The 27246-nt window shown below is 40.3% G+C and overlaps 1 protein-coding gene across 2 annotated transcripts in view; it reads left to right on the forward strand.

Annotated features, from left to right (window-relative positions):
* The window catches only part of POLQ (DNA polymerase theta), a 126476-nt gene that overhangs the window by 96443 nt on the left and 2787 nt on the right, over window positions 1-27246 (forward strand). For both annotated transcript variants that reach the window (XM_045812678.2, XM_045812679.2), the window contains 2 exons: window positions 948-1072; window positions 23560-23713. In XM_045812678.2, the coding sequence (XP_045668634.2) occupies window positions 948-1072; window positions 23560-23713 (279 nt within the window). The remainder of the gene's footprint in view (window positions 1-947; window positions 1073-23559; window positions 23714-27246) is intronic.

The raw sequence follows: 27246 nt of genomic DNA on the forward strand, positions 1-27246 counted from the left end.
CTCCGCTATGAGCCTGCTTCTTCCTCTCCCACTCCCCCTGCTTATGTTCCCTCTCTCACTGGCTGTCTCTCTCTCTGTCGAATAAATAAAATCTTTAAAAAAAAAATTTTAAGAAGTGAGTTGTATATATTCATAATGAAGTATTTATTATTCGTGTACTAATTGCAACTAGGTCCTGTTTGGATTGTAGCTAAGATGCTGACGAGGAGCTGTTAGAATGTTTTAAGCCTGGAAGTGGTAAGACCAAAGAGTAAAAGAAGATTAACACAAAGAGCAGAAGAATGCTGTGAAAAGTAACATGGAATAGTCTTAAGATCCTAGGTTTTAGTACCTGCTCTGTTGTTCTGGAGTTTAGTTTCATATTTTTTGTTGGTGATAGATTATGTCATTTCTTTTTTTTTTTTAATAATATTTATTTTATTATATTAGTCACCATACAGTGCATTCCCAGTTCTTGATGTAGTGTTCCATGATTTATTACTTGCATATAACACCCAGTGCACCGTGCAATATGTACCCTCCTTAATACCCATCACTGGCCCATCCCAATCCCCCACCCCCCTCCCCTCTGAAGCCCTCAGTTTGTTTCGCAGAATCCACAATCTCTCATGGTTCATTCCCCCTTCTGTTTACTGCCCCCTTCATTCTTCCCTTCCTTCTCTTACCGATCTTCCTATTTCTTATATATTCCATAAATGAGTGAAACCTTATGACAATTGTCTTTCTCTGCTTATGCTAAGTGAAATAGCTTATGTCATTTCTAAAGTCCCTTTTGTTTCTAACTTTGAGTCTACAAAAAGTGAATGAAAGTTTATACGCAAAGTTTTGATGACGTGATACAGTGTTAAGAATCATGGTAGGGTTTTGGTATATTTTTCTATATTGAAGCTAGTGAATGAGCTTAAGAATGGACTTTGGTTATAATTAGTTTTGTATTTTCTTTGTAGGGATTAATCATTTCATGAGAGAGACAGTGAAGAATTGTAAAAGAGATGGGTTTGTCCAGACCATTTTGGGAAGGCGTAGATATTTACCAGGAATCAACGACAACAACCCTTACCATAAAGCTCACGTATGTTGAAATATCTCTGGATTTTTAACTTAATATTTTAATGACATATACTTTTTCCACAAAGACTAAACACTGCTAACTTTCCTTTTAGGGATCAGTAGCCTACTAATTAGACCTTCTGTTTCACTAAGGACTTTGAAGTGATGGCACATGCCTGTATTTGCTGAACACAGTTCTTAGGAGACTAATGTAAATATGGTTCACTTAATACTTCAAATACTTTAAAGATGTTCTGTTTCAGTAAACCAGTTTCTTATTAGCTTTGCTAATAAGTTATAAACTTAATTCTTAACATTTGCTAATTGTTCTTTGTTTCAGATATCATATACCATTTGTCATATCACACCAAATTGCCAATGTTTTCAGAGGTTAGCCAATCATTAAATGTGGTTCATTCATTATACTTATTTATTTGTTTTAAAAAGTACTGGCTCAACAGAGGTTATAAGGATATCCAAAATATTGAAAAAGGCTATTTTTTTTAAAGGTTTTATTTATTTATTTGACAGAGATAGAGACAGCCAGCGAGGGAACACAAGCAGGGGGAGTGGGAGAGGAAGAAGCAGGCTCATAGCAGAAGAGCCTGATGTGGGGCTCGATCCCATAACACCGGGATCACGCCCTGAGCCGAAGGCAGACGCTTAACTGCTGTGCCACCCAGGCGCCCCCCTGAAAAAGGCTATTTTTAACACCATTTTAAGTATTTATTGATGGTATGTGCTCAAATTATGATTAAAATCTCTGAAATCATTGGGATCCACAAAAGTATTCTATGTGTGTGAATATTTAAATTTCTATCATAGTCCACACCTTCCTATTTTAACTGCTTGTATTTTATCTTCTTCCATACTTTGATATGTCAGTGCCCACTACACATTGTATGTATTAAAAATACCCAGCCCCATACTGGTAAACTTCAGAGCACTAATGCTCTTAGGGACTATGGAGGAATAGTTGGCTTTTGGTTATTTCTCACTCTATAGCCTCCCATATATACAGACATCAGATATATATCAAGCTTTTACCATATCTCAAAATGAGTTGTCACTTAGGGAAAATTTTCTACTGGTCAGATGGAGCCAGCTAGTGGAAGGCTTTTAATGGCAGGCTGAAAAATTTAGACTTGATATAACAGGAGTTTGTTTCCTGGAATTTACATTATGAAAAATGGCAGATAGAGTTATTAATGTAAATGAACCTTGTAAGTTTTTGAAAATCAGTATTTTTGCACCTAAAGAAGTGAGAGTAAGGCTTTTCATGCCAAATCCTTAGGAGTCACAGCTAACTGATTCATTATGTTGTTGCTGAGAAAAAAAGAAAATTCCAACTCTCTGAATTATGAATAAACATAACAGACTTAATTTTTTGTTTTGTTTTGGTTTGGCTTTACTTTTTGTTTAAACCTTTATGGTATTGAAAAATATACATAGGGAAAGTACAGGAAACAAATGTAAATTTCAGTAAATTATCACAGAGCTACACCTGTGTAACCACCACTCAAGTCAAATAGGATACTGTCAGCACCTCAGAAAGTCCCTTGATGGTTCCTAATCACTACCCACAGCCGGCCCAGAAATAATCGCTATCATCCTTTCTAAGCCTATAGTTTTATGTATTTTTGACCTCTCTCTACATCATCTGTATGTATTCTTGCGTCTAGCTTCTTTCACTCAAAATTGCATAGGTAAGTCATTCATGTTTCCCTTGGAGTACTTGTTTTTTACTATATTGTATTATAGTGTATTCTCTTATGTGGATATATCACAGTTTATCCATTTTCCATTGACGGGCATTTAGGTTACCAGTTTGGAGTTTTTTTGTTTTTTAAAAAAAATTTATTTATTTATTTGAGAGAGAGCAAAAGAGAGAGAGAGAGAACATGAGAGAGAGAACACGAGCCAGGGGGAGGGACAGAGGCAGAGGCAGAAGCAGACTCCCCACTGAACAGAGAACCTGATGCAGAACTCAATCCCAGGACCCTGGGATCGTGGCCTGGGCTGCAGGCAGATGCTTCACCAACTGAGCCACCCAGGCGTCCCAATTTGGAGTTATTATGAATCTTGCTGGTTTGAAAATTCTTGTCCAGGGTCCTTGGTGTCCGTATGTTTCCATTTATGTTTGATAAAGAGCTAGACATAGAATTGCTGCTTCTTCAGTTTTAGTAGATAAAGCCAAATGGTTTCTTATGGTGGTTGTAGCATCGTCGTCTTATCAGAAGTGTGTGCAAGTTCTCACTGCTCTGTATTCTTGCCAACATTTGCTATTATGATGATATAATTTGATCTATTCTGGTGGGTTTAAAGTAGTATCTTGTTAGTTTTACTTTGCATTTTCTTGAATGCTAATGAGGTAAAGCAACTTAACAAATATTTATTAGTTATTTTTTCTTGGCAAAGTACTTTTTCAAGTTTTCTTGTTCAGCTTTTGTTGTTGAGTTGTCTTTTTCTTTTTTAAAGATTTTATTTATTTGAGAGAGAGAGTGTAAGAGAGAGCAAGTGTGAGAGCACAAACAGTGGGGGGAAGGGCAAAGGGAGAGGGAGAAGCAGACTTCCAGAGCAGGTAGCCGGATGTGGGGCTCTATTCCAGGACCCTGGGATGATGACCTGAGCTGAAGGTAGACACCTACCCAACTGAGCCACCCAACACCCCCTGTCTTTTTCTTATATGTAGAAGCTCAGTATTGATTACATGTTTGGAAAATATTCTCTTCCACACTGTGTCTGGCCTTTTCATTCTTATCAGTAACTTTAGATGAGGAGAGGAAATTAATTTGGTTTATTCGTAGAATTTTTATTTTAACATGTGCAGTAAAGGGTGCAAATCTTAAGTATAAAGCTGGAAGTTTTACATGTGTATACCCATATAACCACCGTCCCAGTACTGATAAAGAACTTTTCCAACACCCAGAAGGCTTCTTTATGTTCCCTCCAAATCAATACTATCCCTTCCCACCCCAGCACACACATAAAACTATAGGTTAGTTTTGTATGAATTTGAATTTTATTGAAGTGTAACCGTACCATAGGTACTCTTGGGTCTGAATTTTTCACTCAAATATAGATCTGTGAGATTCATTAGTGGCATCTGCAGCTATAGTGCATGTCTTTATTTAACTGACATTGTGGGGACATACCAACAGTTGGCAGACATTTGACTATTTCCAGGTTTTAGCTATCATTAATAAAGCTGCTAAACATTCTTTTTTTTTTAATAATTTTTATTTTGTTATGTTAGTCACCATACAGTACATCCCCAGTTTTTGATGTAGTGTTCCATGATTCATTATTTGTGTATAACACCTAGTGCACCATGCAATACGTGCCCTCCTTACTACCCATCACCGGCCTATCCCAGTCTCCGACCCCCTCCCCTCTGAAGCCCTCTGGGAAACAAACTGAGGGCTTCTAAACATTCTTGAATGTGTCTTTTGGTGAACATATACACCCAACTTCATTACCTTTAGAGTGGAATTGCTGAGTCATAGAATAAGCACATTTATACCTTTAGAATATACTGCCTGGTAGTTTTACAAAGTGGTTATCCCAGTTAACATTGCCATCAGCTCTGTTTATCTACATTTTTGCCATTGTTTGATATCATCGGTCTTTTTAATTCTAGCCATTCTGGTAACCTCACCGTGCTTTTAATTTGCCTTTCCCTGATGACTAGTGATATTGAGCTCCTTTTTTTGTTTATTGACCATTTGGATATCTTCTTTTGTGGAGGGTCTATTTAAGTGTCTTTTTTTTTTTTTTTTTTGAGTTGTCTGTTTTTTAACCGATTTATGAGAGTCCTTTATATATTCCAGATATGAGCCCTTTGCTTATGTGGATTTATCAGTCTTTTGTATTATTGTTGTATTTTCCTTGATCTGTTTAACAAAGTTTTCTCTACCCCAATGTCAAGAAAATATTCTCTCAGGGGCGCCTGGGTGGCACAGCGGTTAAGCGTCTGCCTTCGGCTCAGGGCGTGATCCCAGCATTACGGGATCGAGCCCCACATCAGGCTCTTCTGCCATGAGCCTGCTTCTTCCTCTCCCACTCCCCCTGCTTGTGTTCCCTCTCTCGCTGGCTGTCTCTATCTCTGTCGAATAAATAAATAAAATCTTTAAAAAAAAAAATATTCTCTCAGAGCTTTTGATTTTGCCATATACATTTATATCTACAATTAACCAGGAACTGGTTTTTATGTATTCTGAGAGCCTGAGGGTCAAGGTCTTTCACCTCCCCACTGAAGGATATACATTTGTCGCTATTTATTGAAAAGACTGAGCTTTCCCCCCACTACTTTTCAGTGCCACCCTTGCCACAAATTATATTTCCAAATATGGATATGTCTGTTTTTGGACACATTATTTTTGTCTGTTGTATCTGTTGATCCTTTAGACAGTGCCACACTGCCTTCGTGATGCAACTTTGTAAGATGTCTTTTCTTTCTTTTTTTATTACGTTAGTCACCATACAGTACATCCATGGTTTCCGATGTAAAGTTCAATGATTCATTAGTTGCGTATAACACCCAGTGCACCATGCAATACGTGCCTTCCTTACTACCCATCACCAGTCTATCCCATTCCCCCACCCCCCTCCCCTCTGAAACCCTCAGTTTGTTTCCCAGAGTGCATAGTCTCTCCTGGTTCATTCCCCTTTCTGATTACCCCCCTTTCTTTATCCCTTTCTTCCCCTACCGATCTTCCTAGTTCTTATGTTCCATAGATGAGAGAAATCATATGATAATTGTCTTTCTCTGCTTGACTTATTTCACTTAGCATTATCTCCTCAGTGCCGTCCATGTTGCAGCAAATGTTGAGAATTCGTTCTTTCTGATAGCTGAGTAATATTCCATTGTATATATGGACCACAACTTCTTAATCCAGTCATCTGTTGAAGGGCATCTCGGTTCCTTCCACGATTTAGCTATTGTGGACAATGCTGCTATGAACATCGGGGTGCATATGGCCCTTCTCTTACTACGTCTGTATCTTTGGGGTAAATACCCAATAGTGCAATGGCTGGGTCATAGGGTAGCTCAATTTTTAACTTTTTAAGGGACCTCCACACTGTTTTCCAGAGTGGCTGTACCAACTTGCATTCCCACCAACAATGTAGGAGGGATCCCCTTTCTCCACATCCTCTCCAACAATTGTTATTTCTTGCCTTGTCAATTTTTGCCATTCTAACTGGCATAAGGTGGTATCTTAGTGTGGTTTTGATTTGAATTTCCCTGATGGCTAATGATTTTGAACATTGTTTCATGTGTCTGTTAGCCATTTGTATGTCTTCATTGGGAAAGTGTCTGTTCATATCTTCTGCCCATTTTTTTATTTGTTTATTTGTTTCTCATGTATTGAGTTTGAAAGTTCTTTGTAGATTTTGGATACCGGTCTTTTATCTGTAGCATCATTCGCAAATACCTTCTCCCATTCCGTGGGCTGCCTCTTAGTTTTTTTGACTGTTTCCTTGGCTGTGCAGAAGCTTTTTATCTTGATGTAGTCCCACAAGTTCATTCTATCTTTTGTTTCTCTTGCCTTTGGAGATGTGTCATGAAAAAGGTTGCTTTGGCCGATGTCGTAGAGGTTGCTGCCTATGTTCTCCTCTAGGATTTTGATGGATTCCTGTCTCACATCGAGGTCTTTCATCCATTTGGAGTTTATCTTTGTGTATAGGTGTGAGAGATCGGTCAAGTTTCATTCTTTTGCATGTAGCTGTCCAATTTTCCCAGCACCATTTATTGAAGAGACTGTCTTTTTTCCACCAGATGTTTTTTCCTGCTTTGTCAAAGATTAGTTGCCCAAAGAGCCGAGGGTCCATTTCTGGGTTCTCTATTCTGTTCCATTGGTCTATGTGTCTGTTTTTGTGCCAGTACCATGCTGTCTTTGTGATCACAGCTTTGTAGTACAGCTCGAAATCCGGCATTGTGATGCCCCCAGCTTTGTTTTTCCTTTTCAACAGTTCCTTGGCGATTCGGGGCCTTTTCTGGTTCCATACAAATTTAAGGACTATTTGTTCCAGTTCTTTGAAAAATGTCCTCGGTGTTTTGATCGGGATAGCATTGAAAGTGTAGATTGCTCTGGGTAGCATGGACATTTTCACTATGTTAATTCTTCTGATCCATGAGAATGGAATATTTTTCCATCTTTTTGTGTCTTAATGTCTTTCAAGAGTGATTTATAGTTTCTAGAATATAGGTCCTTTACGTCTCTGGTTAAGTTAATTCCAAGGTAACATATGGTTTTTGGTGCTATTGTAAATGGGTTGGATTCCCTAATTTCTCTTTCCTCGGGCTCGTTATTCGTGTATAGAAATGCAACTGATTTCTGAGCATCGATTTTGTATCCCGCCACATTACTGAATTGCTCTATAACTTCTAATAGTTTGGGAGTAGATTCTTTTGGCTTTTCCATATAAAGTATCATGTCATCTGCGAAGAGAGACATTTTGACTTCTTTGCCGGTTTAGATACCTTTGATCCCTTTTTGTTGTCTGATTGCTGTTGCAAGGACTTCTAGTACTATGTTGAATAATAGTGGTGAGAGTGGGCATTCGTGTTCCTGATCTTACGGGAAAGGCTTTCAGCTTTTCCCCATTGAGAATGATATTTGCTGTAGGCTTTTCATGGATAGTTTTTATGAGATTGAGGAATGTACCCTCTATCCCTACACTCTGAAGGGTTTTAATCAGGAAAGGATGCTGTATTTTGTCAAGTGCTTTTTCTGCATCTATTGAGAGAATCATATGATTTTTGAATTTTTCTTTCTGGATAAAATCTAAGACTTCGATCGATTTGTGAATGTTGAACCACCCTTGCATCCCAGGGATGAATCCCACTCGGTCATGATGGATAATCCTTTTAATGTACTGTTGGATTCTATTAGTAAGGATCTTGTTGAGGATTTTGGCGTCCATATTCATTAGGGAAATCGGTGTATAATTCTCCTTTTTGATGGGGTCTTTGCCTGGTTTGGGGATCAAGGTTATATTGGCCTCATAGAATGAGTTTGGTAGCTTTCCTTCTGTTTCTATTTTTTGAAATAGCTTTAGGAGAATAGGTATTATTTCTTCTTTGAATGTTTGGTAGAATTCCCCAGGAAAACCATCCGGGCCTGGAGTTTTGTTTTTTGGAAGGTTGTTTATCACTGACTCAATCTCTTCATAATGATTTGGCCTGTTTAAAAAATCAATTTCTTCCTGTTTCAGTCTTGGTAGTTTATAGGTTTCCAGGAAGGCCTCCATCTCTTCCAGATTGCTTAATTTATTGGCATAAAGCTCTTGATAAAAGTTTCTAATAATCCTTCCAATTTCATTGGTGTCGGTTGTGACCTCTCCTTTTTCATTCATAATTTTATTAATTTGGGTCCTTTCTCTATTCTTTTGGATAACTCTTGCCAGCGGTCTGTCAATTTTATTGATTCTCTCAAAGAACCGGCTTCTACTTCTGTTGATCTGCTCTACTGTACTCCTGGTTTCTAATTCATTGATTTCTGCTCTAATCTTGGTCAACGGCTTCCTCGTGCATGGATTAGGCCTGTCCTTCTGTTCCTGTTCCAGGTTCTTGAGGTGAGAATATAAAAACTGCATTTTAGATTTTTCTATTCTTTTGAGTGAGGCTTGGATGGTTATGTATTTCCCCCTTAGGACTGCCTTTGCAGTATCCCATAGGTTTTGGACCATTGTGTTTTCATTCTCGTTGGTCTCCATAAATTGTTTAAATTGATTTTTGATTTCCTGGTTTATCAAATCAATCCTGAGCAGGATGGTTCTTAGTCTCCAAGTGTTTGAGTTTCTTCCAAATTTTTCCTTGTGGTTGAGTTCCAATTTCAGAGCATTGTGGTCTGAGAATATGCAGGGAATAATTTCAGTCTTTTGGTATTGGTTGAGACCTGTTTTGTGACCCAGAACATGGTCTATTCTTGAGAATGTTCCATGGGCATTAGAATAGAATGAGTATTCTTTGGTTCTGGGGTGTAGTGTTCTATATATATCTATGAGGTCCAACTCGTTGAGTATGGCATTCAAAGCCCTTGTTTCTTTGTCGATTTTTTGCATGGGTGTTCTATTTCTGATAGTGGAGTGTTAAGGTCCCCTTCTATTAACGTATTTTTATCTATATGTCTCTTTATTGTGGTTAAGAGTGGGCTTGTGTATCTTGCTGCTCCCCTGTTGGGGGCATATATATTTATAATTTTATATCCACTTGTTGGACATCCTTTAAGAATAATATAGTGCCCTTCTGTGTCTCTAACTATAGTCTTTAGTTTAAAATCCCATCTGTCTGATATGAGAATTGCTATCCCAGCTTTCTTTTGAGGTCCATTGGCGTGAAAGATGGTATTCCATCCCTTTACTTTCAGTCTGGATGTATCTTTAGGTTCAAAATGAGTCTCTTGTAGACAGCAAATGGATGGGTCATGTCTTTTTATCCAATTTGCAACCCTGTGGCATTTTATGGGAGCATAAGGCCATTTACAGTGAGACTGAATATCGAGAGATATGATTTTAATGATGCCGTGTTGTCAGTACAGTTTTTGTTTCTGTCGATTGTGACTTTCTGTTCTGTATCACTCTTGGGGCCTTTTTACCTTTATAGAACCCCCCCCCCTTAATATCTTCTGTAGGGCTGGTTTCGTGGATATGAAATTGGTCAATGACTGGCGATTCTGGAAGGTCTTTATCTCTCCATCAATTCTGAATGACAGCCTTGCTGGATAAGGGATCCTTGGCTGCATTTTTTTCTCTGAAAGAGCTTTAAAAATGCCCCCCCCCAACCCTTTCTCTCATTCCAGGTCTGTGTAGACAGGTCTGACATACTTCTGATACCTTTGCCTTGGTATGTGAGAAATTTCTTTGCCCTGGCTGCTTTCAATACTGTATCCTTGGATCTAATATTTGCGAAATGCACTATGATGTGACGTGGCGTAGGTTTGTCGTGGTTGAGCTTGGGAGGGGTCCTCTCTGCCTCTTGGACACGGATGTTTGTTTCCCTTGCTAGATTAGGGAAGTTTTCAGCTACAATTTGTTCAAATATCTCTTCTCGACCTCTGTTTTTCTCCACCCCCTCGGGGATGCCGATGATTCTGACATTGGAACGTTTCATTGAGCCAGTAATCTCCCGTAACCTACATTCGTGGGCGTGGATTTTTTTAAGTCCAGATTCTATTTTAGTTTTCTCTTCTACTAACCCATCCTCCAGTTCGCTGATACCTTCTTCTGCCTCATTCACCCTGGCCGTCAGAGCCTTTAGTTTTTTTTTTTTTTTTTTTTTAATGATTTTTTATTATATTATGTTAGTCACCATACAGTACATCCCCGGTTTCCGATGTAAGGCTCGATGATTCATTAGTTGTGTATAACACCCAGTGCACCATGCAATACGTGCCCTCCTTACTACCCATCACCGGTCTATCCCATTCCCCCACCCCCCTCCCCTCTGAAGTCCTCAGTTTGTTTCTCATAGTCCATAGTCTCTCATGTTTCATTCCCCCTTCTGATTACCCCCCCTTTCTTTATCCCTTTCTTCCCCTACTGATCATCCTAGTTCTTATGTTCCATAGATGAGAGAAATCATATGATAGTTGTCTTTCTCTGCTTGACTTATTTCACTTAGCATTATCTCCTCCAGTGCCGTCCATGTTGTAGCAAATGTTGAGAACTCGTTCTTTCTGATAGCTGAGTAATATTCCATTGTATATATGGACCACAACTTCTTAATCCAGTCATCTGTTGAAGGGCATCTCGGCTCCTTCCACAATTTAGCTATTGTGGACATTGCTGCTATGAACATTGGGGTGCATATGGCCCTTCTCTTCACTACGTCTGTATCTTTGGGGTAAATACCCAGTAGTGCAATGGCTGGATCATAGGGTAGCTCAATTTTTAACTTTTTAAGGGACCTCCACACTGTTTTCCAGAGTGGCTGTACCAACTTGCATTCCCACCAACAATGTAGGAGGGATCCCCTTTCTCCACATCCTCTCCAACAATTGTTGTTTCTTGCCTTGTCTATTTTTGCCATTCTAACTGGCGTAAGGTGGTATCTCAGTGTGGTTTTGATTTGAGTTTCCTTGATGGCTAATGATTTTGAACATTTTTTCATGTGTCTGTTAGCCATTTGTATGTCTTCATTGGAAAAGTGTCTGTTCATATCTTCTGCCCATTTTTTTATTTGTTTATTTGTTTCTCGTGTATTGAGTTTGAGAAGTTCTTTGTAGATCTTGGATACCAGTCCTTTATCTGTAGTGTCATTTGCAAATATATTCTCCCATTCCGTGGGCTGCCTCTTAGTTTTTCTGACTGTTTCCTTGGCTGTGCAGAAACTTTTAATCTTTTTTTTTTTTTTAAAGATTTTATTTATTTATTTGACAGAGATAGAGACAGCCAGCGAGAGAGGGAACACAAGCAGGGGGAGCAGGAGAGGAAGAAGCAGGCTCATAGCGGAGGAGCCTGATGTGGGGCTCGATCCCATAACGCCAGGATCACGCCCCGAGCCGAAGGCAGACGCTTAACCGCTGTGCCACCCAGGAGCCCCAGAAACTTTTAATCTTGATGAAGTCCCATAAATTCATTTTATCTTTTGTTTCTCTTGCCTTTGGGGATGTGTCATGAAAAAGGTTGCTTTGGCCGATGTCGTAGAGGTTGTTGCCTATGTTCTCCTCTAGAATTTTGATAGATTCCTGTCTCACATTGAGGTCTTTATCCATTTGGAGTTTATTTTTGTGTATGGTGTGAGATAGTGGTCAAGTTTCATTCTTTTGCATGTAGCTGTCCAATTTTCACAGCACCATTTATTGAAGAGACTGTCTTTTTCCCACCGGATGTTTTTTCCTGCTTTATCAAATATTAGTTGCCCAAAGAGCCGAGGGTCCATTTCTGGGCTCTCTATTCTGTTCCATTGGTCTATGTGTCGTTTTTGTGCCAGTACCATGCTGTCTTTGTGATCACAGCTTTGTAGTACAGCTCAAAATCCGGCATTGTGATGCCCCCAGCTTTGTTTTTCCTTTTCAACAGTTCCTTGGAGATTCGGGGCCTTTTCTGTTTCCATACAAATTTAAGGACTGTTTGTTCCAGTTCTTTGAAAAATGTCCTTGGTATTTTGATCGGGATAGCATTGAAAGTGTAGATTGCTCTGGGTAGCATGGACATTTTAACTATGTTAATTCTTCCAATCCATGAGCATGGAATATCTTTCCATCTTTTTATGTCTTCCTCAATGTCTTTCAAGAGGGATTTATAGTTTCTAGAATATAGGTCCTTTACGTCTCTGGTTAAGTTAATTCCAAGGTAACGTATGGTTTTTGGTGCTATTGTAAATGGGATGGATTCCCTAATTTCTCTTTCTTCGGTCTCGTTATTCGTGTATAGAAAGCAACTGATTTCTGAGCATTTATTTTGTATCCTGCCACGTTACTGAATTGCTCTATAACTTCTAATAATTTGGGAGTGGCTTCTTTTGGGTTTTCCATATAGAGTATCATGTCATCTGCAAAGAGAGACATTTTGACTTCTTCTTTGCCAATTTGAATACCTTTGATCCCTTTTTGTCGTCTGATTGCTGTTGCAAGGACTTCTAGTACTATGTTGAATAATAGTGGCGAGAGTGGGCATCCTTGTCGAGTTCCTGATCTTAAGGGAAAGGCTTCCAGCTTTTCTCCATTGAGAATAATATTTTCAGTAGGCTTTTCATAGATGGCTTTTATGAGATTGAGAAATGTACCTTCTATTCCTACACTCTGAAGGGTTTTAATCAGGAAAGCATGCTGTATTTTGTCAAATGCTTTTTCGGCATCGATTGAGAGGATCATATGGTTCCTGAGTCTTTTCTTGTTGATATGATGTATCACGGTGATTGATTTGCGAATATTGAACCACGCTTGCATCCCAGGTATGAATCCCACTTGATCGTGATGGATAATCCTTTTAATGTACTGTTGGATTCTATTAGCAAGTATCTTGTTGAGGATTTTGGCGTCCATATTCATTAGGGAAATCGGTCTGTAATTCTCCTTTTTGAGGGGGTCTTTGCCTGGTTTGGGGATCAAGGTAATATTGGCCTCATAGAATGAGTTTGGTAGCTTTCCTTCTGTTTCTATTTTTTGAAATAGCTTTAGGAGAATAGGTATTATTTCTTCTTTGAATGTTTGGTAGAATTCCCCAGGAAAACCGTCCGGGCCTGGAGTTTTGTTATTTGGAAGGTTGTTTATCACTGACTCAATTTCTTCATAATTAATTGGCCTGTTTAAGGAATCAATTTCTTCCGGTTTCAATCTTGGTAGTTTATAGGTTTCCAGGAAGGATTCCATCTCTTCCAGATTGCTTAGTTTATTGGCATATAGCTGTTGATAAAAATTTCTAATAATCCTTCCAATTTCAATGGTGCTCGTCGTGACCTCTCCTTTTTCATTCATAATTTTAATAATCTGGGTCCTTTCTCTTTTCTTTTGGATAAGTCTTGCCAGTGGTCTGTCAATTTTATTGATTCTCTCAAAGAACCAGCTTCTAGTCCTGTTGATCTGCTCTACTGTACTTCTGGTTTCTGCTTGATTGATTTCAGCTCTAATTTTGGTCAACTGCTTCCTCGTGCGTGGATTAGGCCTGTCCCTCTGTTGCTGTTCCAGGTTCTTGAGGTGAGAATATAAAAACTGCATTTTAGATTTTTCTATTCTTTTGAGTGTGGCTTGGATGGCTATGTATTTCCCCCTTAGGACTGCCTTTGCAGTATCCCATAGGTTTTGGACTGTTGTATTTTCATTCTCATTGGTCTCCATAAATTGTTTAATTTGATTTTTGATTTCCTGGTTTATCGAGTCATTCCTGAGCAGGATGGTTCTTAGTCTCCAAGTGTTTGAGTTTCTTCCAAATTTTTCCTTGTGGTTGAGTTCCAATTTCAGAGCGTTGTGGTCTGAGAATATGCAGGGGATAATTTCAATCTTTTGGTATCGGTTGAGACCTGTTTTGTGTCCCAGAACATGGTCTATTCTTGAGAATGTTCCATGGGCATTAGAATAGAATGAGTATTCTTTGGTTCTGGGGTGTAGTGTTCTATATATATCTATGAGGTCGAACTCGTCGAGTATGGCATTCAAAGCCTTTGATTCTTTGCTTAGTTTTTGCCAGGGTGTTCTGTCTATTTCTGATAGTGGAGTGTTGAGGTCCCCTACTATTAATGTATTTTCATTTATATGTCTCTTTATTCTGGATAAGAGTTGGCTTGTGTATCTTGCTGCTCTCCTGTTGGGGGCATATATATTTATAATTGTCATATCCACTTGTTGAATACTTCCCTTAAGAATAATATAGTGCCCTTCTGCGTCTCTAACTATAGTCTGTAGTTTAAAATCCAATTTATCTGATATGAGAATTGCTACCCCAGCTTTCTTTTGAGGACCATTTGCGTGAAAGATGGTACTCCATCCCCTTACTCTCAGTCTGAATGCATCTTTGGGTTTGAAATGAGTCTCTTGTAGACAGCAAATGGATGGGTCATTTCTTTTTATCCAATCTGCAACCCTGTGGCGTTTATGGGATGGTTCAAACCATTTACATTAAGACTGATTACTGAGAGATATGATTTTAATGTTGCCATGTTGCCAGTAAAGTCTTTTTTTGTATTGGCTGTGACTTTCTGTTTTGTATCACTCTTGGGGCCTTTTTACTTTTATAGAACCCCCCGTAATATCTCCTGTAGGGCTGGTTTCGTAGTTACAAAATTGGTTAGTGACTGGCGATTCTGAAATGTCTTTATTTCTCCATCAATTCTGAATGACAGTCTTGCTGGATAAAGGATCCTTGGCTGCATGTTTTTCTCTGAAAGAGCTTTAAATATGCTCCCCCAACCCTTTCTCTCATTCCAGGTCTGTGTAGACAGGTCTGACGTAATTCTGATGCTTTAGCCTTGGTACGTGAGAAATTTCTTTGCCCTGGCCGCTTTCAATACTGTATCCTTGCATCTAATATTTGCGAAATGCACTATGACGTGACATGGCGTAGGTTTGTCGTGGTTGAGCTTGGGAGGGGTCCTCTCTGCCTCTTGGACACGAATGTTTGTTTCCCTTGCTAGATTAGGGAAGTTTTCAGCTACAATTTGTTCAAATATCTCTTCTAGACCTCTGTTTTCCTCCACCCCCTCGGGGATGCCGATGATTCTAACATTGGATCGTTTCATTGAGTCAGTAATCTCCCGTAACCTACATTCGTGGGCGTGGATTTTTTTAAGACCATCTTCTATTTTCATTTTTTCCTCTATTAACCCATCCTCCAATTCACTAACCCGTTCCTCTGCTTCTGTGACCCTGGCTGTCAGAGCCTCTAGTTTTGCCTGCATTTGGCTCATAGAATTTTTAATTTCTGTCAGATTCGCTCTCATTTCTGTCCTTAGGGATTCTATATTCTCAGTAACCTTTTCGTTTATACTTTTTTCAATTCTACTCATCATTTTGACCATCGTTACTCTGAATTCCATTTCTGATAATTTGGTTACATCCATATCCATTATTTCTGTGGCAGAGGCCACAGTCTCACTGTCTTTTCTTTGCTGGGGGGGGCTTCTCCTTCTTGTCATTCTGATGAAGAGAGGTTGCGGGGTTTCCAGAGCCCAAATTATTGACTGGGTCCCAGGCCGTGCCCCTTGTTTTATAGGGATCTTAGGGATGTGGGCTTCTTCTTTAAAGATTTTATATATTTATGTGGCAGCCAACCAGCGAGAGAGGGAACAGAAGCAGGGGAGTGGGAGAGGAAGAAGCAGGCTCCCAGCAGAGGAGCCTGATGAGGGACTCCTTTCCGGAATGCTGGGATCACGCCCTAAGCCGAAGGCAGGCGCTCAATGACTGCGCCACCCAGGCGCCCGGGTTGTGGGCTTCTTGATTTTTCAGCCTGCCTTCTGTGTTCTGGGGGAGGGGCCTGCCGCGCCGATACTCAGGCAGCCCTGTTTGGGTAGAGTCTCCGTGTCCCCTGCGAGGGGGGATGGGGATGGGCACTCCCTGAGCCGGTATTTCCAGGCTTTTGTTCTCTGGCGGCTTTCCCTGGCGGTTTGCTGTGCCTCTTCTGAGAGTCAGAGCAGCAGCGGCCAAATTTCAGCCTCTGTCACGGAACAGAAGGATTGCGGCCCGTTCTCTACTAATGTTCTGGCCACTTTAACTCTGTTTCTGTTGGTGCTGCTCAACCCTGCAGCGTCCCGGGATGTGCGCCCCACACCCGGCGTCCCAGCCCTCACTTCCAGGGCCGGCGCATCTCTGTCCTTTGTGTTTCTAATGCCGCCAGCCGCCAGCCGCCCCGCGCGCGCTCCTGGATCTCCCGGTCTCAGTCTGGATCCAGTGAGCGCACCAGGATTCCGGGGTTCCGCGAGATGCCTGGTGGCGCGCGCACCCGGCTCACGGTCTCAGTCTGCTGTTTTGCGGGTGCCGACCGTGAGCCCCGCCCGCTCTCCCGTGCAAGTGGCTACCGCTTCCCGGCACCCGAACGCGGCGGCTCCCTCCCCCTTCCGTTTATCTTCCGATATCTGTGCACAGTTTCATGGCTCCCCGCTTCGTACCTTAATACTCAGCGCTGGAGATGTTCATTTGTAGAGATCCAGATGCGTCTTCCTGCATCTCAGGCTGGTTCCGTGGTTGTTTAGGCTGGTCTGGTACCTATCCAGCTCGACTCGGAGGACCGGCTGAAAACGGTGTCTCCTACTCCTCCGCCATCTTAACTCCTCCCAGAGCCTTTAGTTTTGACTGCATTTGGCTCATAGAATTTTTAATTTCTGCCTGATTCGTTCTCATTTCTGCCCATAGAGATTCTATATTCTCATTAACATTTTCGTTAATACTTTTTCAAGTCTACACATCATCTTGACCATTGTTACTCTGAAATTCCATTTCTGATAATTTGGTTATATCCATATCCATTAGTTCTATGGCAGAGGCCACAGACTCATTGTCTTGTCTTTGCTGGGGGGGATTTCTCCTTCTCGTCATTCTGATGAGAGGTTGTGGGGTTGTCCAGAGCCCAAATTATTGACCGGGACCCAGGCCGTGCGCCCTTGTTTTATAGGGATCTTAGGGATGTGGGCTTCTTGATTTTTCAGCCTGCCATCTGGGGGAGGGGCCTGCCACTCCGATACTCAGGCAACCCTGTTTTGGTAGAGTCTCCGTGTGCCCTGCGATTGGGGATCGGGATGGGCACACTGTGAGCTGGTATTTCCAGGCTTTTGTTCTCTGGCGGCTTTCCCTGGCGGTTTGCTGTGCCTTTCTGAGAGTCAGAGCAGCAGTGGCCGAATCTCAGCCTCTGTCTCAGAACAGAGGGATTGCGGACCGTTCTCCACTGATGTTCTGGCCACTTTAACTCTGTTTCTGCTGGTGCTGCTCAACCCTGCAGTCCCGGGATGTGCGCCCCACACCCGGCGTCCCAGCCCTCACTTCCAGGGCTGGTGCGTCTCTGTCCTTTGTGTCTAACACCGCCAGCCGCCAGTCGACCCTGCATGCTCCCGGAGCTCCCCGTGTCAGTCTGGATCCAGTGAGCACACCGGAACTCCGTTTCAGTCTGGTGGCGCACGCTCCCCGGCTCACGGTCTCAGTCTGCTGTCTCTTGGGTGCTGGTCCACGAGTCCGCCCGCTCCCCCGTGCAGGTGGCCTCCGCTTCCCGGCACCCAAATGCGGCGGCTCCCTCCCCCTTCCGTTTATCTTCCAATATCTGTGCGCGGTTTCACGGCTCCCCGCTTCGTACCTCAATACTCAGCGCTGGAGATGTTCATTTGTAGAGATCCAGATGTATCTTCCTGCGTCTCGGGCTGATTCCGTGGATGTTCAGGCTGGTCTGGTACCTATCCAGCTCGACTCAGGGGACCGGCTGAAAAAGGGGTCCCCTACTCCTCCTCCATCTTAACTCTACTCCTTGTAAGATGTTTTGATACATGGTAAAGTAAGTCTTCTTACCTTGTTCTTTTGTTTTTCAAGAATATTTCTCTGTTCTTGGTTCTTTGCATTTCCGTATAAGTTATAGAAACAGCTTTGTGAATTTCTACACAAACACAAAATTCTGTTGGGAATTTTTTTGAGATTGCTTTGAGTTCCTAAATCAAGGTGGTTTTAATGGACATATTTATACCCTTGAGTTTTTTAATCCATGAACATTATGTATCTGTCCATTTATTTAGGTCTGTAGTTCTTAAATTCTCTCAATGTATAATTTTGGGGAAGAGATCGTATATGTTTTTTATTAAAGTTATAGCTAGGTATTTGAAAAGCTTTGATGCTGTTGCAAATGGTATCTTTTTTTAACTCTTTTTCTTCTTTTTTTATATTTTCTAACCTTTTGCTGCTGGCCCATAGGAATATAATTGTTTTTATTTTTCTTTTGTCTAGAAGCCTTGTCAATATTACTTACTAATTCCAAAAATTTATCTGTAGGTACATTTAGATATTCTATCTTCACAATTATCATCTGCAAAGTAGTTTTATAACTATCTTTCCAAACTTTATTCCTTTTATTACTTTTGCTTGACTTACCAGCTAGGATGATGTTGAATGTAAGTAGTGATAGTGTCTTTGCCTCTTTTCTGATCTCAGAGGGAAATTTTAAACATTTATTGCTAAGTAGAACTTCCCTTTAGGTTTTTAATATCGCCTGTGTCCGATAAAGTAAGCTCACTTGTATATTTGCATGTAGGGTGTAGAGTCTCAGTCGTACCTGCTAAATTCTGTTCTTGTGGTGCAGCACGGTCAGAGACAGTACATAAATGAGTGAGTGGGATTGTGTTGCAATAACACCTTACTTACAGAGGAAGCTAGGCCAGATTTGTCCTGAAGGCTGTAGTTTGCCCACTGGTGGTCTGTCTCTTCTTTGAATGTAATCTGCCTTTCTTCTCTAAGTTGCTTTCCATACAGTATTTTTCTTTCTGTCTCGTTTCTGGCAGATTTTCTGTGATATACCGAAGTATGTATATGTTTTTAATTTATGTGCCTCTGTGTAGATATGTGTGTTTAATTGATCCTTTAAGGGTGTTAAGACCTTTTCCAATCTGTGACTTGATATCTTTTGTTGATTTTGGAAAATTCTTAGTCATGTCTTCTTTAATTATTGCTTCATTGCATTCTCTCCTTTCTTTCTGGGACTCCTATTATGATATTTTTAAACCTTTTAAAAAATATCCTTATGTTTAATATCCTCTGGTATTTTCCATGTTTGTTTTTCATTCTGCTTGATTCTGGATTTTTTTTTTAATTTTTACTTTTCTGTTTTTAAAGATTTTTTTTATTTATTTGAGAGAGAGAGCAAATAAGCCAGCATGAGGGACAGAGGGGAAGGGAGAGGGAGAAGCAAACTCCCTGCTAAGCAGGGAGCCCGACATGGGGCTTGATCCCAGGACCCTGAGATCATGACCTGAGCCAAAGGCAGATGCGTAACCTACTGAGGCACCCAGATGCCCCCTGGATATTTTCTTCTAACATATCTTTCAATTTACTGATTTTGTTCTTCAATTTGCTATTGAACCCAACTATTGAACTTTTACGTTCTAAATGATATAGAACTTTTCCAGAACTCCAGAAGGATTCTTTATATTCCTTCCATATCAATACTATACCCCTTGTACACACACACCAAACTACAGAGAAGGTACTGTTTAAGTGCTTTAATTTTTTTTTTTTTCCTGGCACAGAGTGAAGCTTTTTTTTTTTATTGGAGTATAATTAATATACAGTATTATATTAGTTTCAGGTATACAATATAATGATTCAAAAATTCTATACATTTCTCAGTGCTCATTAAGATAAGTGCACTCTTAATTCCCTTTATCTATTTCATTCCCCCACCCTCCATCCCCTCTGGCTGGTAACTACCAGTTCTTTTTTTTTTTTTTCCTTTGTTCATTTATTTCTTAAATTCTACATATGAATGAAATCATATGGTATTTGTCTTTCTCTGACTGACTTATTTCACTTTGCGTTATGCCTTCTAGGTCCATCCGTGTTGTTGCAAATGGCAAGATTTCATTTGTTTCTTATGGTCGAGTGATGTTCTATTGTATAATTATACCACATGTTCTTTATGCATTCTTCTATGGATGGACAGTTGGATTGCTTCTATATGTCGGCTATTATAAATAATGCTGCATAAACATAGGGGTGCATATATCTTTTTGAATCTGTTTTTGTTTTTATTGGGTAAATACCCAGTAGTGGAATTACTGGATCATATGGTAATTCTATTTTTTTTTTTTTTTTGAGGAATCTCCATACTGTTTTCCACAGTGACTGCACCAATTTGCAGTCCCACCAATAGGGCACGAGGGTTCCTTTTTCTCCACATCCTCAGCAACACTGGTTATTTCTTATCTTTTTGACAAACTACAATGTCCATTCATTAAAAACAAAAACAAAAACAAAAAACTCCCAACAGTGTGGGTTTAGAGGGAACATACCTGAACATAATAAAGGCCATATGTGAAAAAACCCACAGCTAGCATCATATTCAGTGGTGAAAAACTGAGAGCTTTTCTTCTAAGATCAGGAACAAGACAAGGATGTCCAGTCTCACCACTTTTATTCAACATAGTACTGGAAGTCCTAGCCACAGCAATCAGACAAGAAAAAGAAATAAAAGGCATCCAAGTTGGTAAGAAAGAAGTAATACTTTCACCATTTGCAGATGACATGATACTATATATAGAAAACTGTAAAGACCCTATCAAAAAACTACTAGAACTGATAAATGAATTCAGTAAAGTGACAAGATACAAAACTAATATACAGAAATCTGTTGTGTTTCTATTCACTAATAATGAAGTAGCTAGCACAAAGAGGAATTAAGAAAATGATCCCATTTACAACTGTACCAAGAATAATAAAATACCTAAAAATAAACTAAACCAAGAAGGTGAAACACCTGTACTCTGAAAACTATAAAATGTTGATGAAAGAAATTGAAGGTGACACAAATGGAAAGAAAGATATTCCATGCTTATGGATTAGAAGAAGAAATATTGTTAAAATGTCCATACTGAGTAGTGTTACTCCAAGCAATCTACAGATTAATGCAATCCCTATCAAAATACCAACAGCATTTTTCACAGAACTAGAATAAATAATCCTAAAATTTGTTTGGAACCACAAAAGGCCCCGAATAGCTAAAACAATCTTGAAAAAAAGAAGAACCAAGATGGAGGTATCACAATCCCAGATTTCACGATATACTTCAAAGCTGTAGTAAGTTCTGTTATTTTTTACTTTTTAGCTCTCGAGTTTCCATTTTGCTCTTATTTTATGGGTATTTGGTTCTCTGCTGAAATATTCAATTTTGTCTTTTATTTTCTTGAGTATATTAAACTTTATTTTACAGTCTAATAAACTTGATAATAGTCTATATTCTAATAAGTCTCAAACTTGTATTCCTGTAGTCTGTTTCTATTGTCCTTTGTTTTTTTTAGTTTTCTACAAAAACAGTTATATTGTCTTAACTTCTTGCTGTCCTGGTAATTTTTTATTGAGTGTCAAATGTCGTTTATGAAAGATTGTGGGTATAATTTGGAGCCTGTATGATAATGTTGCCTTTGTTCAGAAGATTTACATTTGCTTTTGGCAGGAGACTAGAATGACCAACATTCTAGGATGACTTTGATCCAATTTCAGGAATAGAAATGATTCAAAGCAAAGATGTTAAGACCAGACTATTTCTAATTTATCTTTTTTCCTAGGGTGTTAGTTTTGGGGTGGCAACTTGGTGATTTACCAGTACTACTTCTACTTCTTGCCCCCTATTTGTTCCCCAGATCCCTTAAGACCATCAAGGTTGGCTTAGAGGTTCTCTCAGCTGTTTCTTCTGAACTCTGTTGATGTCTCTGGGGAAATGTGGCCTCCAATGCCAGGGTCACCTCCATGGTTTTCTTTATCTTGTAGCTCTCTTGGTTCTATAATTTCCCATTTCTTTTTTAACCATCTGATTCAAAGAGGCATTTTCTATCCAGCTTTTCCCATTGTTATAGTGGGAGGGTTGGTCCTAATGGCCTAATCTCCCATTAGCATGTTTTTTAATGTAAATGAAAAAGCTCTGGTCATGAAGGCACAGAGATTATGAGACATGAAGCCCATAGACTGCCAAGTTTTTTTATTTTGGAAGAGACTCAGGGAAGTATGAGAGTGAAGTATATATCTTAGTTTTATTTTTATGCTTGCTTATGTCACAGTAAAAACCACCCCAAAATTTCAATGGCTTATAATAAGAAGCTTTATTTTTAATTCATGTTTGAGTTTAGCTCTGGGTTGACTGTGGCTCTGCTCCATATTTTCCTCATTCTGGAACTCAGAATGAAAGAAAAGTCTCTGTCTGGGATGAGCCTTTTTTTGTGACAATGTTGGATAGCTCTTAAAATGCTGTAGATGGTGCTGTATGTCAATTTTATTCACATTTCAGTCACCAAAACAAGTCAAGATCAACCTTTTAGAGTGAACAACACTTGAAATCACATGGCAATGGGCAGGGCAGCAAGTAAGAGCAACAATAACACAGTCCACTACAAAGAGGCCTATGGTTTCAAGAAGGAGAGGAGTCAATAGAACTCTGAAATTCAGTCACTCTTTAAACAGTGACAACTGAATGAGTTTAGAGTGGATTCATAAGCATCTGACAATACAATAAAAAGAAAAAGGGAAAGTCTGTCTCTTTAACAAGTATTTGCTATACCAGGAGTTGGTTGTAGCCCAGGTGACATGGAACTAGTCTCAAGTTACATAGATCCTTCCAGTGTGTACACCTTTCCTACTTTCTGAGACCTTTTGGGACAGTAGATATGGTATTCATGGATAGGTTATACCTTGAATATTAACACAGATGCCCATCCCTGCTGCCTTAGGATGGTCACTTATGGTTGCCTGCCAAAAAGTTCATGGCAATGGTTTTGGGGAAGTTCTAACTTAATATCTAGGAATCTAGGGTTTGCATTTTCATTAGCAGCTAATGATTAGCCCCAGAAGCCCATAAAAAAGCTCTGATTCATACAAGAGGGCTCCAGATGCACTGGGGCCAAACTACTTGGGACCAAGAATCCACAGGTATGGAGGATGTGCTTGGAACACTCTACCTTACAACACAAAGAATGATATTCTACTTATATCTATTTAGGAGTAAGAGGAATTGTATTTTAAGGAATAGATTTTTAGAGTGAAGTTTAGAACAATGAGAACATTGATGATACATGTTTATGAAATAATTTTGAGCTACTAAATACATTTTAAGTGTAACGCAGTTTTTGATTCAAGAATGTTGAAGATTTCTAGACTGAAGCAATCTGACCTTCTTCTATTTAGACTGTTCTCATGTGGATGGTAGCCCAGAATCTAGAGCCCTGAATCATTCTACTTGTTATTCTAAGGAGGCAGCTTAATAGTTGATGTCCTGGGTCACATGTTGGTCCAGATTTCCGGTCTGATTACAGATGTGAGCACTGATCTGTGGACACTAAAAGCAGGTATGAAACTATGTAGGTGTATCTGATGGAGCCTTTGTTATTGTTTTTCATAGGCTGAGCGTCAGGCCATCAACACAACAGTCCAAGGTTCGGCGGCTGATATTGTCAAAGTAGCCACAGTTAACATTCAGAAGCAATTAGAGACCTTCCACTCAACCTTCAAATCCCATGGTCATCGAGAGGGTATGCTCCAAAGTGACAGAACAGGTTTGTTCATAAATGAGGACCCTGCTGTAATGTAGTGAGATTAATTGTATCAGAAAAGAAAAAAGAAAGCATTTTATATATTATTTTTCAGCAGTTTTCAAACGTTTTGGTCTCACTATGTCTTTATACTCTCAGAATTACTAAGGGTCCCAAAGAATTTTTGTTTATGTGGGTTATATATACTAATATTTACCATATTAGAAACTTAAACAGGAATTCAAAAACATTTTTAACATTTGAAAGTAATAATAAACTCACAATATGTCAACATAAGTAACATATTTTCTTAAAACAACACATGTTTTTAGAATGAGAAAAAATTGGTGATGAGTGGTTTTAGTTTACGTTTCCGTAAGTCTCTTTAATGTCTGGCAACATATTCGGATTCTCTTATATATTTCTACATTCAGTTTGCTGCAATCTTACCTGTCCTGTAACCTCTGGAAAACCCTCTTATACAGTCTGTGGTGATAAATGGCCCAGTCTGTGGGGGACTGGTGGGCTTCCCAGGATATGGGACTTTCAGTGCTAAATCAGGATAGTTGGTTACTTTGCTGTGCACTTCGGAGAGAATGAGACCGAAAAAGGAAAATACCCTCTGAGTATTATTATTATGAAAATAATTTTGACTTTGAAGATACTTTGAAGGAATCTTAGGGATCCTCCGCTCCTTAGATAACACCTTAAGAACGTGTTGATTTTCCTATTCATCACCTTCCATGTTCTCAGAAGTCTGGGAATATACACTGAGTTGACTTCCTTATCACATACATTTCTTTGCCAGTATTGCCATCTTTTCTTGTTCTTAGTTTCCTAAGTTCTGTCCTTATTGCTTGGATAGATTATTTCTTGTTCTGACAAGTAGATCCCCTTTTCTGTTTGTCCCATGTCCATACTTTTGCTTTAAATACCATTTCAACGTGATTGAGATTGCCAAACCATGATTGCAGCCAGGTTTTAAATTTTCCTGGGAGGAAGTTAAGAAGGTTTGGGGCATAAATGGGAAGAATCAACTGCTGGAGATGAGTCAGAAAAAGTAAGATCAGCTGTTTAGGATGGAATTTGCTATTTCTAGAAGAGTCATACATATACACCATAGAGAATAATACAGCCAGTCACACAGATATAAAGATGTTCACTTACATATAAAAGTACATAGGTATAAAGACTTACTTGCCCATCAAATAAAGATTAATAATTTTATTGTCTTACCCCTCCCCCAAATATCTAAGGCTACTCATTCAACATTTTGTGTGTGGCAGTCAGTGTGCGCACACACACACACACCACACTCACACACCACACATATTCTCTCTCTCTCTTTATAGAGAGAATAAATGATCAGACTTATTTGGGGAATAGCACTGTACTATGTGCTTTAGAGAATTTGGAAATAAAAGTTTTCAACCTCTTTTAAGTTTAAAATCTAAGGAAGGGAAGGGAAGATATAATCCCTGACTGAAATATTTACATAACTCTTCACAGCAGAGTGATGCAGTGCCAGAATGAGGATATGGACAATAAAAGCCTTTGGAGTGGGTGGAAGGCAATGTGGGTACACCACTGAGGATCACTTCCTGGGTTCGTGCTGGGTTAAAGGTGGTGGTAAGTCAGCTAAGCCGGAGGAAGCAGCCCACACAGGGAACAGGAGGATCATAGCATCCGGGGTCAGAAGCCAAAGAACAATGGGAAATAAAGAGGATGAAGGTATGGTGACTGAAAAGCAGAAAACCATCCTGATAAACAATGATGTAAGCTAAGTGGGGCCTGGTGGGGCAGAGCAGATTTCACTCAGCTGTCAGATAGATGCACAGCCTTTGTGGCCCTGGAATGGAAGCAGCTTGCCACAGCCTCTTCTGCCTTTGCTCTCTTACCCTGTAAGAGTCACCTGTGAGGAAACTTGGCCTCAGGTCGTGAGAGCTGAAGAACCCTCTCTAAGGGAAGCTCCAGATGCTGAAGAAGATTGTTTGTGCTACCTGGAAAGATAAGCAGGAAATTTGGGTGGCAGGCAGGAAGGACTGCTGTGAGATACGGGCAAATGAGTAAGGGCAATTACTCTAAAGGTATTCATGTTGAACCTTATCTTAGTGATCCGTGGGGCGTAATCTGCACTGCTAGGCCCAGCTTGTTAGGAGATGGTAACTAAGTCTAATACGGTGGAGTTATAAGTTCTTTTGAGAATCTACTGAAAGATCATCTCCACAGAAAAATGTACAGATACAGACTCTAACATATAACTTCAGGGGATTCGTACAGTCTCTGAAGTCCTCGTTTGGACCCTGGCCTTAGAATTACTTGTCTGCAGAGGAGGGAGGCAAGATGGCAGGGGAGTAGGGGACCCTATTTCAACTGGTCCCCTGAATTTAGCTGGATATCTACCAAACCATTCTCAACACCCACAAAATCAGCCTGAGATGTAAGAATATATGTCTGGATCTCTACAAACAGAAAATCTCCAGCATTCTCGAGGTATGAAGGGCAGAGCCGTGATTCTGCGGGCAGATATCAGAAGATAAACAGAAGGGGGAGGGAGCTGCCATAAGCTGGCGCCAGGAAGGTGATATAACACCAGAGCACAAAAGCATCCTGCTCTGGGGACTGGGCACAGACTCGCAGACCGGTAGTGGCAGGGCAAGGACTTCAGTCCAGCCCCCAGATAGGATCCAGGAGCTGCGGGTGCAAGCACGCAAACTGGGGGCAGCTCTCGGTTGTAGAAGCACAAAGGGCAAAGACATGCCCGGCCCTGTGATTGACCTCTGGGAGAGTTGCTGTGGGATGCGCCACTGGGGAGACTGCAGGTTTTAGCAGGGCAGACAGAAACAGACTGCGTGTCCTGGAGAGCTCAGTGCAGACTATGATTTCTCTGCTCTGTCACAGAGGTTTGGGTGCGGTCATTTCTGCTCTGACTCTCGGGAGACACAGAAGAGATGCGGAAAGCCACCAGAAAACAAAAGCTCAAAAAACCGGTTTTCACTGAGCCCCTCCCCCCGTCCAGGGGGGCAGGGCAACTCTGCCAAAGCAGGGTTGCCTGAGTAAGAGTGCAGCAGGCCCCTCCCCTAGAAGACAGGCTGGAAGAACAAGAGGACGACAACCCTAGGGTCCCTATAAAACAGGTGCATCTTGCTTGGATCCTGGTTAATACTTTGGATTCTGTACATTCCCTCAACCACCCCTGAGCACAATGACTAAGAGGAGAAACCCCCACAAAGAAAAGAATCAGAGACTGTTGGCCTGTGCCACAGACCTAATGAATATGGATATAAGCAAGATGTCAGAGATAGACTTCAGAGTAGTAATTATGAAGTTGATATCTAGGCTTGAGAAAAATATTAGTGATAATATAGAATCTCTGAGGGGAGGAATGAGATCTAATCAGGCCAAACTAAAAAATGCTATGAATGAGATGCAGTCTAAACTGGATATCCTGACAGCCAGGGTAAATGAGGCTGAAGAACAAATTAGTGAGATAGGAGATAAGATGACAGAAAAGAAGGATGCCAAGGAGGCCTGGGATAAACTCCTGAAAGCCCGAG

The sequence above is a fragment of the Ursus americanus genome, chromosome 4, assembly GCF_024610735.1.
Source record: "Ursus americanus isolate L20-20 chromosome 4, mUrsAme1.1.p, whole genome shotgun sequence".
NCBI classification, from domain to species: domain Eukaryota; kingdom Metazoa; phylum Chordata; class Mammalia; order Carnivora; family Ursidae; genus Ursus; species Ursus americanus.